At 46.4% G+C, this 16,440-nt stretch overlaps 2 protein-coding genes across 5 annotated transcripts; both read right to left on the bottom strand.

Annotated features, from left to right (window-relative positions):
* Positions 1-407: 407 nt before the first annotated feature.
* On the bottom strand, positions 408-4,001 carry necap2 (NECAP endocytosis associated 2). 2 transcript variants are annotated; one of them, XM_083668462.1, is made up of 8 exons: positions 3,843-4,001; positions 3,275-3,375; positions 2,975-3,079; positions 2,714-2,795; positions 2,464-2,572; positions 2,215-2,365; positions 1,931-2,030; positions 408-1,781 (listed from the first exon to the last, which is right to left on the bottom strand). In XM_083668462.1, the coding sequence occupies exons 1-8, from the start codon at positions 3,935-3,937 to the stop codon at positions 1,739-1,741; spliced, it is 786 nt and encodes a 261-aa protein (XP_083524588.1). In that variant the 5' UTR covers positions 3,938-4,001; the 3' UTR covers positions 408-1,738. The 2 variants fall into 2 exon arrangements, with proteins under 2 accessions (XP_083524588.1, XP_083524589.1); XM_083668463.1 differs by having other exon boundaries at positions 1,931-2,018.
* A 515-nt stretch (positions 4,002-4,516) lies between these two features.
* LOC310803622 (SUZ RNA-binding domain-containing-like) lies at positions 4,517-16,081 on the bottom strand. 3 transcript variants are annotated; one of them, XM_083668474.1, is made up of 5 exons: positions 15,985-16,081; positions 14,825-14,874; positions 14,434-14,703; positions 5,675-5,763; positions 4,517-4,899 (listed from the first exon to the last, which is right to left on the bottom strand). In XM_083668474.1, the coding sequence occupies exons 1-4, from the start codon at positions 16,033-16,035 to the stop codon at positions 5,682-5,684; spliced, it is 453 nt and encodes a 150-aa protein (XP_083524600.1). In that variant the 5' UTR covers positions 16,036-16,081; the 3' UTR covers positions 4,517-4,899; positions 5,675-5,681. The 3 variants fall into 3 exon arrangements, with proteins under 3 accessions (XP_083524600.1, XP_083524599.1, XP_083524598.1); XM_083668473.1 differs by having other exon boundaries at positions 4,517-4,810; XM_083668472.1 differs by lacking the exons at positions 4,517-4,899; positions 5,675-5,763 and adding an exon at positions 14,143-14,280.
* Positions 16,082-16,440: the final 359 nt, after the last annotated feature.

The raw sequence follows: 16,440 nt of genomic DNA, 5'->3' as shown, positions 1-16,440 counted from the left end.
TCCATTAAATAGAATAAACCTATGTTATAATGGCAGTACAAACACAATTTATGACACTCTATTAAAGAACATAATCAATTCAATGAGGGGAAATACCTTTACTCCGGTGGCCTTTTCTCAGAAGTTTTTGTCCCGTCACTTTTTTGAAACTTTAAGATCATATACATTCTGGTGTAAAATAACATGGGCAATCGTTCTGCTTTGGTGCACTGAGGCAAAACGATTGTGGAAAGACCTATGTTTATCATAGGCATATCACCCAAACAAACACAAGAGCCATGGAGACCATGGCCTCATGCACACACCTCCTGTCTCTTTATTCAAGTCAACTACCTGTTATACTACAATCATAGCCTAAACTGTTCCAATACTATCCTGACTATACAAACAGAAAAAGGAGGCAGACAAATGAATAACAAACAGTCTATTTACAAGAAAGTGTTGCTTTACATTTTATACAGGTGCTTTGGGTAAAAGGCACTTGGGGCAAATGTTCATTGCAAATTAGCCAAAACGTCAATAATTCCATCCATTTGCTGAAAGGCACTATACGGTAAATAAAGGATCACAAATGTATCAGGGCAAACTTATGAAATACACAAAAGGGGTGAATATTTATGCTTATGGTATGTAAACAATCAAAATATAAAGACAAACACATCACACACAAGTCACACCTCAGAATTCTACACAAGGAACAAGGTAACCTCAAAAACACAGATAGTTTCTTTTCTCCCAACCGCCCATACTCATTAAGACAATGGTTTGATCCGAAGACAACTATAAAGAGACCCAAGAGCAGTGAACACATAATTGGAACACATACTGTGTCAACTCCCAATCCAGTGTCAACTCCCAATGTTGTGGGGGAAGAAAACACAATATCCTTCATATTCTCAAAATCTAGGTGAAACAAATTATTCTTGAACAGAAAACATAGAAACAAACAAAAGAACAACACATGTTTAACCTCTTTGATAAAAGGAAAAATCAAGCATAAAATCATTTAATTATACACCTAATCAAAAAAGAATAATATTGAGATGATAAATGGTGCTGGGCCCGGTTGGCAGAAATATCTGGAGCATGAAAACAGAGAGCACCAGTGGTGGCAAAAGGTCTAAGTAGAGAGGGGGAAAGCAGAAAGAGAGTCTTGATCAAGATTAGTGTCGAAGTGAAAAGAAAAGTGAGAGGTTTGGACACACAGATGATAAGGGGACCTCCACCTCAAGGTGTGTCAAATACGGAATGAACATTTTCACCTGGTCAGAGTGACAGAGATAGAGGTATCAATAACTTCAGCTATGCCCATCTAATTCACTGGGAGAAAATAGTTATTAAGGCAAGCCACCCCAGCATAACAACAAGAATGATTACAGATTTCATGGTTATCGATACTTGATCAACTACAAAATGAGGGATCACTTCGGACTGCATAGTAAAAGTATTAAAAATTGTAACATTGTATGTGTTTCAAAAGGGTGTGCTTGTTGATGATTGGCTTTGAGACAGTTTGAATCTATACATCTGAATATGGAGTAGTGTGGGTATGTAATGTATCATCAACTAGGTGAAGCAACTGGCCAGTCTACTTAGTACAACTTTATGGACGAGCATGCTACCTTTGATGATAGATTTTCCCCACCTCTAATTTCCTTTATCACAATCAATCTGTCTAAGGAATGTAAGGAGCCTGAGTGTGTGTGTGTGTGTGTGTGTGTGTGTGTGTGTGTGTCAGCTAAAACTGCACCCATCCTGATTGGACAGTTTCTTGACTGGAGCTGCGGAGAGGGGGAGATGGAGAAACAATGATGAGGATAATGATGAGTGAGAAAGACAAAAAAAACAACAAAAAAAAACAAATGTTTGTTGGATGGATTATGACACACATAATGACTGTCAAGTAACTGTTAGCTCTGTTAGGACTGACCTGGAACCAGCAGCTGTGAAGTCTCCCCACATGTCATTGGTGGGTTGGGCAGCAGAGGCCGGGGACTCAAAACCTGGGGATGAAAAATCTAAGAGAGAGGCTGAAGGGAATGAGGTGAAACATAGCAATTAGATAGTTGAACATCAACACCAGAGTGACAACAGCCACCTAAACTGTCAATGAATGCAGGAAGGTAAGAAAAAAGTTGCCTAAATGTGCAATGCTGTGTTGTCAGTTTGGCTTATATTATAGCCGATCTCTATAAATGGCACTGATGAAATTACCTGTATTCGATTGGGTAGGTGGAGGTGAAGCTGATTGCTGGATTTCCAGTGGAGGTAGAAAGGCACCACCCTTGGCCCCCGGTGGAGGAGGGAGAAGGCCACTACCCATGGGCCGTCCCTTGGCAGCAGCTGCATCCTTCTTCTTAATGTTCTGAGACAAAGACAGGGACTTTCTGAGACAAAGACAGGACTGTCTTAAATGCCATCTTATTCCTATTCTCTTCTGCATCTTTAACGCCTAATACTCACCCCAATGCTGATCTTGATAGTCTGGCCATCTTTAAAGCCCAGGTCCAGTTTGGGTGCTGTGCTCTGACAAGCTTCCTGTTTTGCCAACTCACCTTCCTGTTTCACCCACCTGCAGGAGAATAAGGCACAGAGACAAATGTATAGACTGAAAGGAAACTGGACTGTATTTTGTGTATCGTTCACAATCCCCACTAAAAATGAATGTTGATGCCCACGCCAAAAGAAAGTCAGGTAAGAGAGACTGGCTCACTTAAAGTGGTCTTGTAAAGCCACATTGAAGTCGAAGGAGTCTCCACGATCAGCAAACCCCAGACCGATAAATGCATGACGTCCTTTATAAACATAAAGTGACACAAAGGACACATGAAGAGTATGTGACTGGCATGCCGCAGTGAACATTTGATATACCAGTTTTCTTTCAAATAATGTCTGCAAGTAACAAGTAATATAGCATATATATCAGCATAATGATTGACTGTTTTTCATGTCTTTCTGTTCGACAGTGTCTTACCATTGTCATCCTGTATCCGAACCACAAAATATCTGCTGGAATCAGTGACTGCCTCTACAGCAAGTCCAGGATATTGCTCCACTGGGGCTTTGGCAAACAGTTCTCCTGATAAATAAAATATTGCATTTGGTTATAAAATGTTGCAATTATTATAAAACTGAATATCACTATGAATCGATAGGGTGATTATACAGAGAGCAGGCTGTGCCATACCACCATTCCATTCCCCTTTGCCATAGTTAAGACAATAACATTGATCTTTTGCACTAGTAATAGGTGACTAACTGCTTGAGTGGTTACCTGAGTTTTTGTCCTCTAACTTGATAAAGACCAGCTTGCCCTGAGAGATGATTTTCATCCTGCCAGTCCATGCAGGCTCATCTAGCTTCCAGTCAGCAGCCCTAGAGAACATAGAGAAACCTATACATACATATCGGACTCATATGGGCAACATTTTCTATAGTTCACAAGCTCATTGACAAAGCTATACATTCTTAGTACTGTAAGTCACAACTTATAGTTTCCAATGGTAGCAAGATGTACTGTATTGCGTAATACTTTTGTCACATGATCGATTTTTGGAGACTATACTCCGCAACATTATGTAACCCTACCAGTAAGCTAGCCGCCGCCACCACCACCGCCGCTAGTTGTAGTTGCTTCCCTGAATGCCTGCACTTTTTACACCACCATAACATGTAACTGCTCTTCATTAAAACTAGTCTAACTAGTCGTAGTGAAACTATAAGGCCAACAACCTTCATTGTCTTCCTGGATACTCCCAGCGCCACAAGTTGTCATTCTGCATAAATGTGTCATTCCTGGAAAAAGTTTATTAAAAAAGTGCGAAGCATAACTAACAACCTACCGATATCCACGGTTGGTGGCACGGGGCGGAATCTTGTACACATGAACCTCTGGCTTTACACAGACAACTGATTCGTAACTGCTGTCTTCTGCCATTTTGACAGATACAACTTCTAGCTAGTTTGCTCACTTCAGAACCTCCGAGGGGGCAGATGAGAAGAAGCGAGCCAGAAAGGGAACAGAACACCTGCTCTGGATAGCCAGCCAGGCGTCAGAGCGCCTCCCTTGGTGCGGATGATCAACTGAGGATGTACTCTTTTTGCTGACGAGAGTGACTCACCATTAGACAATAATGATCACATAATGAAATCAATATATTTGGTATCATCACTGTGTGTGTGTGTGTGTGTGTGTGTGTGTGTGTGTGTGTGTGTATGGTTGGGGGGGACAACAAATACATGCAACAGCTTTAGAGACTAGAAACACTATAGAAAGGAACAATGGAATGTGTATATACTGTAGACTTGCATTAAGCACAACTGGTAGACAATTGTAACAAGTGACACATTTAATTTAAAGATTTTATGATTAGATTTAATTTAAAGCTTTTTGTAGGAATGACAAAAAAATAAATATACTCATTATATGATTAATATGAATATGACTCCTAAATAGTTTTATGAGAGTAGAGCAACACATACTTCATCATAAAAATCAATAAGGCCTTTTTTCTGGTTTGTTTATGTTTTTGCTGACATGTTCATAGACAATTATGGAATGTACAGTAATTCCTGGAGCACAACAGATAGGTCATTGAAATCTTTGAATTTGAAATGCATTTTCCCCATTGTTTACATTTTGTTGGTCCTGCATGCAGAAATCACAGGTTAAGCGAGGAGAGGGTGGAAGTCCATGCAGTAGCTGTGTGGATGGGCTGTCACCGTTGGATCAGCTGCACTAAAAAAAATCCATCCTGTCGCAGTTCCCTCTCCATCTCATAATGCTTCAGGTGAGTGCTCAGCTTGAAACCTGTGCGCAAGAGCGACCCGAAAAGAGACGTAGTTCTTGTACACACAGAAACTTACAGATCTCTTGTGCTGTACAAGGGTTGTAGAAACCTGTGTGTGAATGAGGTCTGAGATAACAGCACTGAAACATCAATGACATTTGAATTTATTGTATTACAATTGTTATAAGACCCCACCACACACACACACACACACACACACACACACACACCCGGGGAACACAATGTGTCAATTCAACAGGTTCAGATACCGTGTAGACTGTAGACTGACTAATGAGCTCAACAGCTAATGTGCTCAACATCTGATAACTGTGGCTTATGTTATGGCCCTCTTACCAGCTCAGCAATGCAGAGATCCCTGCCTTAAGTCATTTCTGTCTTAAACCTGAAGATACTAGAAAGGCAATCATCCTAACTGCTCTAAGAATGACTCATATTTGTACCAAATGGGTATATAAGGATAATGCTAACTAGAGACTCACATCACACTGAAGCCCATACCTGCCTGTGAGGTGAGCCTGTGCTTCATGTCCTCAATGGGGACATGAGGTGCCACCCTGTCCTGCATTTAAGATACCATGAGCTGCATTAGGATCTTCTGCAATGAGCAGCTATAGATGAAATAATAATAATATATGCAATTTAACTGACGCTTTTATCCAAAGCGACTTACATTGCAGTGCATACATTTCAGTATGTATGGTCCAAGCAGGAATCAAACCCACACCTAAGCGTTGTTAACGCCATGCTCTACGAACTGAGCCACAGAGGACCACGAATTAGGTTAATAACTCCCTCTTGATTGATTGATTAGCTTTATGTTCACTCACTTACTATTTTGTTACTTTTGAGACTGGCGTTCTTACCTGGTGCTTATAGTAGGTTTTCTCCCAGCAGAGCTGTATGGTTCTTATGTATTCCCTGTAGGGTTGTTCTCATTTGGAAAGGAAATGACCTGAAATGTAGACAAATGTAGCTCACAATAAAAAAAATAAACTGGATATTTGGAGAATATAAAACATGACAAAAGAAAAGATACAATATGGTGATTGAGAAAACAACAAATATTGGATAAGCTACGTCATAAAGGTTTGCAAGAGCCAAACATTAAAACATTTAGATTGTTAGTCCTTATTCCATTATACAAATAGAAAACGAGAAAAAGTTGCTAAAGTTTAATAGAACTTGTCATTTATGTATGTATGTTAAGTGTGATGCACCAGACTGTGTACTCTTATCTGTATTGTTCCATATTGTTCATTAATCAATTAAAAATCTCCTGCTACCTGTAATGGATTCAAACCAAAGGCCGTAGTGTCATTTGATATGCTCTAATTCCACAATGTACATTCTCTAGCCTCATACTTTAACACGTTTATTGGGAAATAGATACCGGTAAACAGAACACAGAGGAACAGAGAAAAAATACATCCAAGACAGACATGGAGTTAGAGTGTTACAGCACTAGACAACAAATGACAGGTAAGTGTACAATTATATGAGAAATATCCATGACGACACACATTAGGATGATAACAGACACACAGAAATCAGAGATCATGCTCATGTAGGAACAAGATGTAGCTGTGTCAATGCAGCTTATTGTGGGTTTCGAGACAATCAACCTCTATGAAATACCTGCACACAATGAGGGGGTAAATCTCATGGCACGAATCTCTGTCAAACTATAACATTCTGACAAGACAAAGGGGATGAATGTTAGTCATACATTTATAAATGGAGGTGTTCCTGCTGTAATAATTTAATTCATTTCAAGCATTTACTGTGGAAAAAAAGCAAAACAAAATGTAGAATTTTGTACATTAAGAACTTTCAAAAGCACACAAAGGACCCACAGGGCTCTGCCCATAATTGAGAACAGTGGTTACGGGAAGCTTTTATATTTTACATTGAAAACATTTCCCATATTTCAGTTGTCACATACATTATAGTTGTTCAAAGAATTGTCATATTCATAGACATTATCATAATATCTATGTTTTGACCTCTGAGGTAAATTTTGAATATCATTAGGTGGATGAACAAAAATCCCATTTTACAAAATAGAAAAATAAAATGCTGTACACAAAACAAAAATATTGGAGATTTTATTTTTCACTTTGCAATGTTTTTGTTGTCTTATTAAAGGGCATTTAAAAAAATCTTTACAGGCTGATTCTTCTCATGTTTCCAACAAAGACAGAATGTATATTATCTCAAGTCTTCACTGTCATCTCTGTGGCTGGGAGTTATTGGAGCTGAGCAGACTAACTTTATTAGCAAATAACAATCTTCCAGGTCTAAATAAATATTCTTAAAGTGATTCCTTTAGTTCTTTCCTTGCTCATGCTGATCATTGATTTTTCTGGACTAGAAAGGCATGGAAACAACTCAGTGGTTTCAACAATTCTCTTGGATGTCCTCACCATATAGCTATTACATTAGTCCTTTGAGATAAGTGATCCCCCCCAAAAGGATGCATTTAAGAGTACCCTTCACCAGCAAGGATGTAACATGGCTTCTGCCCATACCAGGTAAGGCTGGTGGAGGCAGAAATCGGAGGACGGGCTCATTGTAATGCATGGAATGGAATGAGGAATGATCCTCCCATTTCTATCTCCATCAGCCTCCACTGATCCATACACTCCAAATAAGAAGAGGTGATGTGACTATTTTTACATCTACAACTACTCCAGTCATTCACTTCATCTCTGGGATAAAATGTTTGGGCAGACCCAAGACTAAGCTTGGCCACTCCAGCATTAAAACCTTCCTTCAGTACCCCCTGAGAGGAGAGGCACCCACAAAACCACATTTCCTGAGGTCCCCGAGGCTGGCCAAATCACAGAAGACAGGTGTGGGGGGACATGCAGCGTTCGGCCTGTAGAGGGAGCTACAGGACCGTGGCCGGGGTTGTGTCGGCGAGACTTTTGTTGCACACCTGCTGCGAATTAAGTCTCGCCGGCGAATGTTTAAGATGGGTGTGCTTCTGCCATTTCAGTAAGGGAGCTGAGCTGGAAACGGCGAGACAGGCGAGGAGAGCTGAGAGCGGAGTAGAGAGAAAGGGCGACTGGAAAGTCGCCGAGTGTGCTCAGAGACTGAAAAGTCGAACCACCGAACTTTATGAATAAACGGGAAAGTTGTTCCTTTAACCCAAACGCTGCGTCTGCCTCTGTGTACAACGGACATTGATACATTGGCGCCCAACCTGGGACACAGAGGACTTGATGGACGCGCTAGCAGCGGCAATCGCGAGGATAACGCTCGTGTTAGAGCAACAGTCAGCCCTGCAGCAGACCCAGCAGGCGACTCTAACGGAGCTGACGGCGGCGAGGCTCGCGGGCGGGGCCGGCGGGCCGGCGCCGGGGACCGGAGCGGCACCAGGTCCCCCTAAGGTCCAGCTGCAGAAGATGGGGGACCTGGACGACCCAGAGGCGTTCCTCGCGGTGTTCGAGGGGACGGCGAGGATCTCGGGGTGGCCGGACCGAGAGTGGGCCTACCATCTGCTGCCCCTCCTGTCAGGGGAGGCGCAGCTCGCGGCCCACAGTTTGCCGGCGGCCGCCCAACGGGATTACCCGTCCCTGGCCCGGGCGATTCGGGACCGCCTGGGCCTGACACCGGAGGAACACCGACGCCGGTTCCGGGCCATGACCATGGAGGAGGGGTGCCGGCCCTTCGCCTTCGCCCAGCGGCTGGGGGACAGCGCATGGCGGTGGCTGGACCCCGAGAACAACTCGGCGGTGGAGGTCGGGAACCGGGTGGTATTGGAGCAGTTCCTCGCGGGGCTCCCGGCCCGCACCGCCGCCTGGGTCCAGTACCACCGCCCCCAGGACCTAAAGACCGCCGTGGGTCTGGCGGAGGACCATCTCTCCCTCCCACCGCGAGGGCCACAACGACCAACCCCGGCCCCGCGGCAAGGGGGGGGGGGACAACGCCCAGGAGGAGCCGGGGGAGCAGAAGGAGGGAGGCCGGCGCCCGCCCCGAGAACGAGATGGCAGGAGCGCGCCGATCCGGAACCAGCCCCGGCCCCGCAGAGAGAACCGCGAGCGACAGGGGGGGTGTGTTGGCGGTGCGGACGGCCGGGCCACGTGCAGGCCGAGTGTCGGGCGATGGACGTGGGGCAGGTCGTCCGCATCGGCGACATACCGGGCCCTCCCCCCGGACCAGGAGCGGCGTATCGTATTCCGGTAAGGATACAACGTGATACGCACCAGGCGTTCTTGGATTCGGGCTGTATGCAGTCCATGATCCAGGAGCGCCTGGTTCGACCGGGGGCACTGTTGAAGGCATCGAGGGTGCGGGTGAGGTGTGTGCATGGGGACATTCACGAATATCCGCTGGTCGCTATCGAAATTCATTTTGAGGGGAGAAACCATAGGGTACAGGCGGCGGTTAGCCCACGCCTCACGCATCCCCTGATTCTAGGTGTGGATTGGGAGGGGTTTCCTCAAGCGGTAAAGAGGGCTACCGGGATGCGTGCACGACAGCTAGGGAGGTGTGTGGCGTGTAATGTGCTCTGTGCCGAGGCGGCGCCTCGCGACACTGCCGGGGAGCCGGAGCCGGCGGGGGCGCCTCACCCCGAGACTTCCTCGCCGAACTATCCGCTGCTAGGCGACTTCCCCCTCGAGCAGTCTCGTGATGAGACCCTCAGATCAGCCTTTGACCAAGTGATAGCAATTGATGGTACTTTGATACGGCCAGACACAGTGCGCGCCCACCCCTATTTCGCGATTATCAGCGACAGGTTATACCGAGTAAGTCGTGACTCACATAGTCAGGAGGAGGTAACCCAGTTGCTGGTTCCCCGCAGCCGCCGCGAAATGGTCTTCCAGGCGGCTCATTTCAACCCCATGGCGGGCCATCTAGGGTATGACAAAACACTGCACCGTATAATGGCTCGATTTTATTGGCCGGGGATTCGGGCAGAGGTGCGTAGGTGGTGCGCATCCTGTCGGGAATGTCAGTTGGTAAATCCCCCGGCCATCCCACGGGCCCCCTTGCGGCCCTTACCATTGGTCGAGAACCCCTTCGACCGCATTGCGATGGATATTATCGGGCCATTTGAGCGGAGCACACAGGGTTATCGATTTGTGTTGGTCTTGATAGATTACGCCACCCGATACCCCGAGGCAATACCTCTGCGCAATACCTCTGCCAGGAGTGTAGCGCAAGCATTGTTTCAAGTCATCTCCCGCGTGGGAATCCCGAAAGAGATTCTCACCGATCAGGGCACTAATTTTATGTCACGCACCCTCAAGGAACTGTATGGCTTGCTGAACATCAAGGCGATTCGAACCAGTGTTTACCACCCGGCCACGGACGGCCTTTGTGAGCGGTTCAATCGGACCTTGAAGTCAATGATCCGGAAGTTTGTCCACGAGGATAGTCGGAATTGGCATAAATGGCTAGATCCCCTGTTGTTTGCGGTGCGGGAAGTTCCCCAAGCTTCCACCGGGTTTTCCCCGTTTGAATTACTCTACGGCCGTAAGCCCCGGGGTGTCCTAGACCTGTTTAAAGAAAATTGGGAGGAAGGGTCTAGCGACAGTAAGAATGAGATCCAGTACGTCCTCGACTTGCGCACAAAGCTCCACGCCCTAGGGGCTATCTCACGTGAGCATTTGCTGCAAGCCCAGGAGCGTCAGAAACGCCTGTATGACAGGGGGGCTACCCTACGAGAGTTTACACCGGGAGACAAGGTGCTCGTACTGTTACCCACCTCCAGCACGAAATTACTCGCGAAGTGGCAAGGGCCGTTTGTGGTCACACGTCGCATGGGGGACGTGGATTATGAGGTTATACGCTCGGACCGGGGGGATAGCTTGCAGGTGTATCACGTCAATCTCCTAAAAAAATGGAACGACGTGGTCACTGTTGCTCTGGCTACGATAGTTCCAGAGAGAGAGGAGTTCGGTCCGGAAGTCCCAAAATCGAAAGGTAGCACTCCGGTCGATATTGATACCCATCTCTCTGCTAGCCAGGCCGCGGACGTTGCAGATTTGCAGCTTAAGTTCGCCGACGTGTTCTCTCCCCTGCCCGGTCGGACTACGCTCATCGACCACCATATAGAAACGCAGCCGGGTTTAACGGTGCGCACGCGTCCCTATAGGTTGCCGGTGCACAAACGAGACGTTGTGTGCCGGGAGTTGGAAGCCATGCTGGAGCTGGGTGTGGTCGAGGAGTCCCGCAGTGATTGGTGTAGCCCCATCGTGCTTGTCAACAAGCCAGATGGGACTATACGGTTCTGTGTGGATTATAGACGGGTTAATGCGGTCTCCAAGTTCGATGCCTATCCGATGCCCCGGGTCGACGAGCTCTTGGACCGGCTTGGTACGGCCAGGTACTTCACGACATTGGATTGCACGAAGGGATACTGGCAGATTCCACTCTCGCCGGTGTCCCGGGAGAAAACGGCATTCTCCACTCCGCTCGGGTTATTCCAGTTCACCGTGCTCCCTTTCGGGTTGTTCGGAGCCCCAGCCACTTTTCAGCGCCTCATGGACCGTATTCTGCGGCCGCACGCCGCCTATGCTGCGGCCTACCTAGACGACATTGTCGTCCACAGTGACACCTGGCCGCAGCATGTGCGGAGGGTGGCTGCTGTTCTGCGGTCCCTGAGGCAGGCGGGGCTAACGGCCAACCCGAAAAAGTGCGTGATCGGGCGGAGGGAGATCCGGTATCTGGGGTACCACTTGGGACGGGGGGAGGTGCGACCGCAGATTGAAAAGACTGCGGCTATCGCCGCCTCTCCCCGGCCCAAGACAAAGAAGGAGGTGAGGGCCTTCCTGGGGCTGGCGGGATATTACCGCCAGTTCGTACCGGGGTTTTCAGAGCTGGCCAGTCCCTTGACGGACCTCACCCGGAAGGGGGCCCCGGATCCGGTCCAATGGTCGGGCCAGTGCCAGGGGTCGTTCGAGGCCCTTAAGGGGGCTCTTTGTGGAGAAACGGTCCTGTATGCGCCTGATTTTAACCTCCCTTTCTCCCTACAGACGGACGCGTCGGATAGAGGGCTGGGAGCAGTGCTGACCCAGCGCGTGGAGGGGGCCGACCGGCCGGTGCTGTACCTGAGCCGTAAGCTGTCGGAGAGAGAGGGCCGGTACAGCACCGTGGAGAAGGAGTGCCTGGCCATCAAGTGGGCGGTCGGCACCCTCCGCTACTACCTGCTGGGTCGCGCCTTCACCCTCTACTCCGACCATGCCCCCCTCCAGTGGCTCCACCGCATGAAGGATGTAAACGCGAGGATCACCCGGTGGTACCTCGCGTTGCAGCCCTTCAACTTTTCCGTCGTGCACAGACCGGGGGCGCAGATGGTCGTGGCAGACTTCCTCTCCCGGGCAGGGGGGGGGGAGTAGGTCGTCGGCCGTCGGGTCCCCGGCCTGTGTCGGGCGGTGGGGGTATGTGGGGGGACATGCAGCGTTCGGCCTGTAGAGGGAGCTACAGGACCGTGGCCGGGGTTGTGTCGGCGAGACTTTTGTTGCACACCTGCTGCGAATTAAGTCTCGCCGGCGAATGTTTAAGATGGGTGTGCTTCTGCCATTTCAGTAAGGGAGCTGAGCTGGAAACGGCGAGACAGGCGAGGAGAGCTGAGAGCGGAGTAGAGAGAAAGGGCGACTGGAAAGTCGCCGAGTGTGCTCAGAGACTGAAAAGTCGAACCACCGAACTTTATGAATAAACGGGAAAGTTGTTCCTTTAACCCAAACGCTGCGTCTGCCTCTGTGTACAACGGACATTGCTACAACAGGTTAAAGAGTGTCAGGGGAGGTAAATAAAAAAAAAAAACACAGTTTAAAAAAACACAGCATCCAAGAGCATTAACCTGAGGTGCCTTGTTAACTGTGGGGTCAAAAAATAAATCAAATAGATAATTTAAGGCGTTTAAGTCTCAACACATTTATGATTTAAAACAGCCAAGATTGAGTTTCTTGTCATATAATTTACAAAATGTTGATTATATGTCAGATAGATTAAGAACTAGTGTCCCCTATTTATATGGTCATCTGCTGGACAAAATTGGGTTTATTTCAACTTTGGCACTCTTCTAAACAGAAATATTGCCACCTAACAATCAAGAACAAATTGTTAATCTCTATCTCACTCAACTCATTGTTCTGTCGCTTTCTTTCTAACTATACTGTACAAGACTTTGTGCTGTCCACCTAAAGTAAGGCAACACTAGAGGAACACATAATGAAAGACATAACAGAGGTGCCACTTTAAAGCTTCTTCAGCCAATGGCTTCCTGTGACAACCCAGAATTAAAAGAACACTTTGGCCTACCTACTGTACCAGTATGCTTCTTACAGTATATCTGTGGCTCCTCTCATTCTTTCTTACTTGACTTTCTCTCTGCTTATGAAGCAGCAAGGCCACACAGTTTAGAAATGTGTACATGATACCATTTTGCCCTTTATGCCCATTTTAACTATTTCTCACTACTTATCTTTTTCCCCCCCAATGGCTTCTACTTTTAATGACTACCTGTGAAAGATGCTACAAAACATTCAGACTCACTTACTTATTCTACCTGAATTTGTTTTTCTTCTATCATTTTTTAAACATGAACATAAGTAGATATGCAATAAAAGAAAAATAAGAGTTGTACGATAACCTTTCAACTTTACCATACAGTTTCTGTCCAATTAAAAAAAGATGAGAAAAAATAATAAAATCATAAATAAAAAGGGAAAAAAAGAATTTAAAAACAGTACACAGACAAATATAAACATACAGCACAGACATTTGGGCAGTCTATCTAGAAAAGCCAGGGCTTAGGCCTACATGTTGATTTGAAATGTATTGCTTGAACATGCAAACACCTAGTGGCACCTTGTCACTCCCCTCTTCAAGAGGCCCACCTCCACCGTCAGGGAACATGTTCATTTTTTTACTTTCACATTTCCAAGTCCCACAGATTCAGTGTTTATTTGCATTCCATGGAAGGGGGCAAGCACATGGCCCTAGTCCTCAGCCGGGGTGAGGGGCAGTAGAGAGGGGCCCCGGGGCAACTCTGTGTGCATCATGAGAGACATCACAGTGTGTGGAGTCCTGAAGCAATGCCCTGGTCACAGTGTGGAACAGAGCGGAGATCTGACCCTCAGCTCCACTCTGCCATCTCCCTGCAACCCTCCACATAGGCTGGAGACAGGGCAGAGGGCAAAAGGCATGCCAACAGACAGCAGAAAGGAGTGGGAGGGATACTTCATCTCATTCAGTCGCCATGGCTCCATTGCCAACATATCACCATCCCAACTTATTAATTTCATCCCACCACTCTAAATTGCGCTTCATGCACTACGCTCTCTCCATCTTTATCCTCCGCATCCCATGCCCCTTTGGAAAGACAATGAATCCCCCTCTCCCCTCTACCCTCTATCTGCAGTGGCGGAAGCCTGAGGTGCCGTCTGGGCCCATTGGCTGGCGGATTACTTGATTGTTTGGACGAACAGGTTCTGATGGTGGTTGTGCACGCACTGGTCTGATGGGGAAAGAAGTGCAAAGTACATCGCTAAATCATGTGTTTGTAATATCCCTACTATTTGACTGATCTGTATACCATAATAATACCATTGTTATAATCAGCAATTCCAGTATCGTACTACTGAATCCTGAGAATGTGTGTATGTCTAACCTGTCTTGGCCGGGTTTATCCTGAGGCATTTCTTCAGAGCTGGCACTACCCAGGATCCTCCTGCGGGCCTCTGCATACTCTGCCTCCCGCTGGGCCAGGGACTTAACCTGCTGGGTGGGGCGGTTGGAGGACGCAGACGACCCTAAGGAACCGTTACTTGTGGGACGCTTCAAAATTCGGATTTGAGGTGGGGGGGCTGCAGGCTGAGAGTCGTCCTGTATAACCATGGCAGTCCGTATAGGGGAGCTACCTGAACCAAAGATGGATTTCCTGAGATAAGAAAGGACAGAGTTGATTTAAACATTTTAATTCTGTGATAAACAAATTGCCATTAGAAATATATTGCCTTTATTGCCATTTTGTCGTTTAATTAATGGATGGTTTCACTTACTTGGCTTTCTGGCTTATTTTCAGCTTTGCCTCAATTCTTCTCTCTATTTCCTGCAATAAAGAAGTTATTGCCACTAGCATAAGAATATTTTATTTGTTCACACTACTACTGGGCATTCAATCAAAGAGTGAGCCACCAACTACAGTGTAAACAAGGGAGTAAATGCACCCCATAACATGTCCACATAAAACAGCACTTGGTTTCTACAATGTATCTGTCGGTCGTGTTCAAGGACTCATATTCTAAAAAAATCAATATTTCATTATCTAAATTAATGAAAAATATAATCTCTGTACATATGGATTTATTATATTGAATAACTCTACAGACCGTGGCTAGACCTCGTACACACTGCAGGCAAAAAACGTATTGGTGGAATTGAATGGAACGTCCCAGTTATGGAATGTTCTAAAACACACTGGAAACGAAGGTTTCACGTTCTTAAATTAGGCTATTACTATCGTTTGGGGGCTTCTTTTCATTAAGATAATTATGAAATTAACATTTACAAAGTTAAAATGTAGGCCTACACACCTGAAACTTGTCTTTTATCACGAGACGTTATAAACGTCTTTCGTTCTAGGGATTAGTGACACGTGACCTGACGGGATACATAGCCTACTTGCATTTATGCTTTATGCTTCTTTATGTGTAATTAACACACCCATACCCCATTACGAGAATCAAAGTAAGATTTGAAGGCAAACACACGTCTAGAAATCTACTATAAAAACGTTTTTTCACCTATTGCCTTCTCAATTTGCGTGGCCTTTTGCTAACACTGTCTTGGGCCAGGGGTACGACTAATCTCTGTAACGAACCGTTCCATGGAACATTCCATTTAGATAGAACATTGCATAAGGTGTATAGTTGTAAATATCACAATTTAGTTAATAATTTAGTTAAGCCCCTACCATAGTGTATACTGATTAATAGAAGCGAAACTTTAATTTCAAACGTACGAAAGAAACATTCCATGGAACTCAATCGTTTCATAACATTCCAGCAATCACACTGACCCATAGCCGGGCCTGTTGTTGGCTAAACTAGGCGACAGCCCATACCACTCATGTATTAAATGGTCGGCAGGCTAGCACTATAGCCTGTTTGGATACAATTCATGACCTTGTAAAAACACAGCTATGGCAATTCTTCCTCACCCCGCTGTCCGCAGCTTCCTCCCAGCTTTCGGCAACCTCCTCATCCTCCATGTTCAGTCTCCAGACCCAGAGCGGTCCTCCTAGACACACTCGCGCACACACACATTAATGAACACACGTTGTGGTTGACTTTACGCGCAGGTGCGGCATACAAAGTATCACAGCGCCCCCTGCTGCATGAACATGGTATGGGTAGCGGGAGCGCGCGTTCCTTCTAAAACCTACGAGCAGGCTGAAGTAGAACTGGGCTGGTTGGAGACGCGCAGCGCAGATTCATAGCTCACAGTCCCTAGGGCCCTTCTTCATCTAATCTGCGCAACGCGACTGCAATGTTGACGACCTAGAACGCCACCATTCTGAACAAGGAAGCGCAAGGAATGGGGTTATTGTTTGTTTCTACATCTGTGCCATACTCTAAAGACTTGTTTTTAGAACTTGGTATTTTGACTTCTCGAA

The sequence above is a fragment of the Argentina silus genome, assembly GCF_951799395.1.
Source record: "Argentina silus genome assembly, chromosome: 4".
Taxonomy (NCBI): domain Eukaryota; kingdom Metazoa; phylum Chordata; class Actinopteri; order Argentiniformes; family Argentinidae; genus Argentina; species Argentina silus.
Note: the sequence above shows the minus strand (reverse complement) of the source record. Positions and strands in the feature narration are given on the sequence as shown.

Bases quoted from the DNA above. Each gene is read 5' to 3' on its own strand.
- LOC310803622 (XM_083668472.1), bottom strand. From the start codon at position 16,035: ATGGAGGATGAGGAGGTTGCCGAAAGCTGGGAGGAAGCTGCGGACAGC. The intron at 14,875-15,984 runs GTGAGGAAGAAT...TCTTTATTGCAG, and splicing joins AGGAAGCTGCGGACAGCGGG to GAAATAGAGAGAAGAATTGA. The intron at 14,281-14,433 runs GTTAGACATACA...TTTCCCCATCAG, and splicing joins GATAAACCCGGCCAAGACAG to ACCAGTGCGTGCACAACCAC.
- necap2 (XM_083668462.1), bottom strand. From the start codon at position 3,937: ATGGCAGAAGACAGCAGTTACGAATCAGTTGTCTGTGTAAAGCCAGAG. The intron at 3,080-3,274 runs GTAACCACTCAA...TTTATTTATCAG, and splicing joins GTTAGAGGACAAAAACTCAG to GAGAACTGTTTGCCAAAGCC. The intron at 2,031-2,214 runs GTAATTTCATCA...CATTCCCTTCAG, and splicing joins ACCTACCCAATCGAATACAG to CCTCTCTCTTAGATTTTTCA.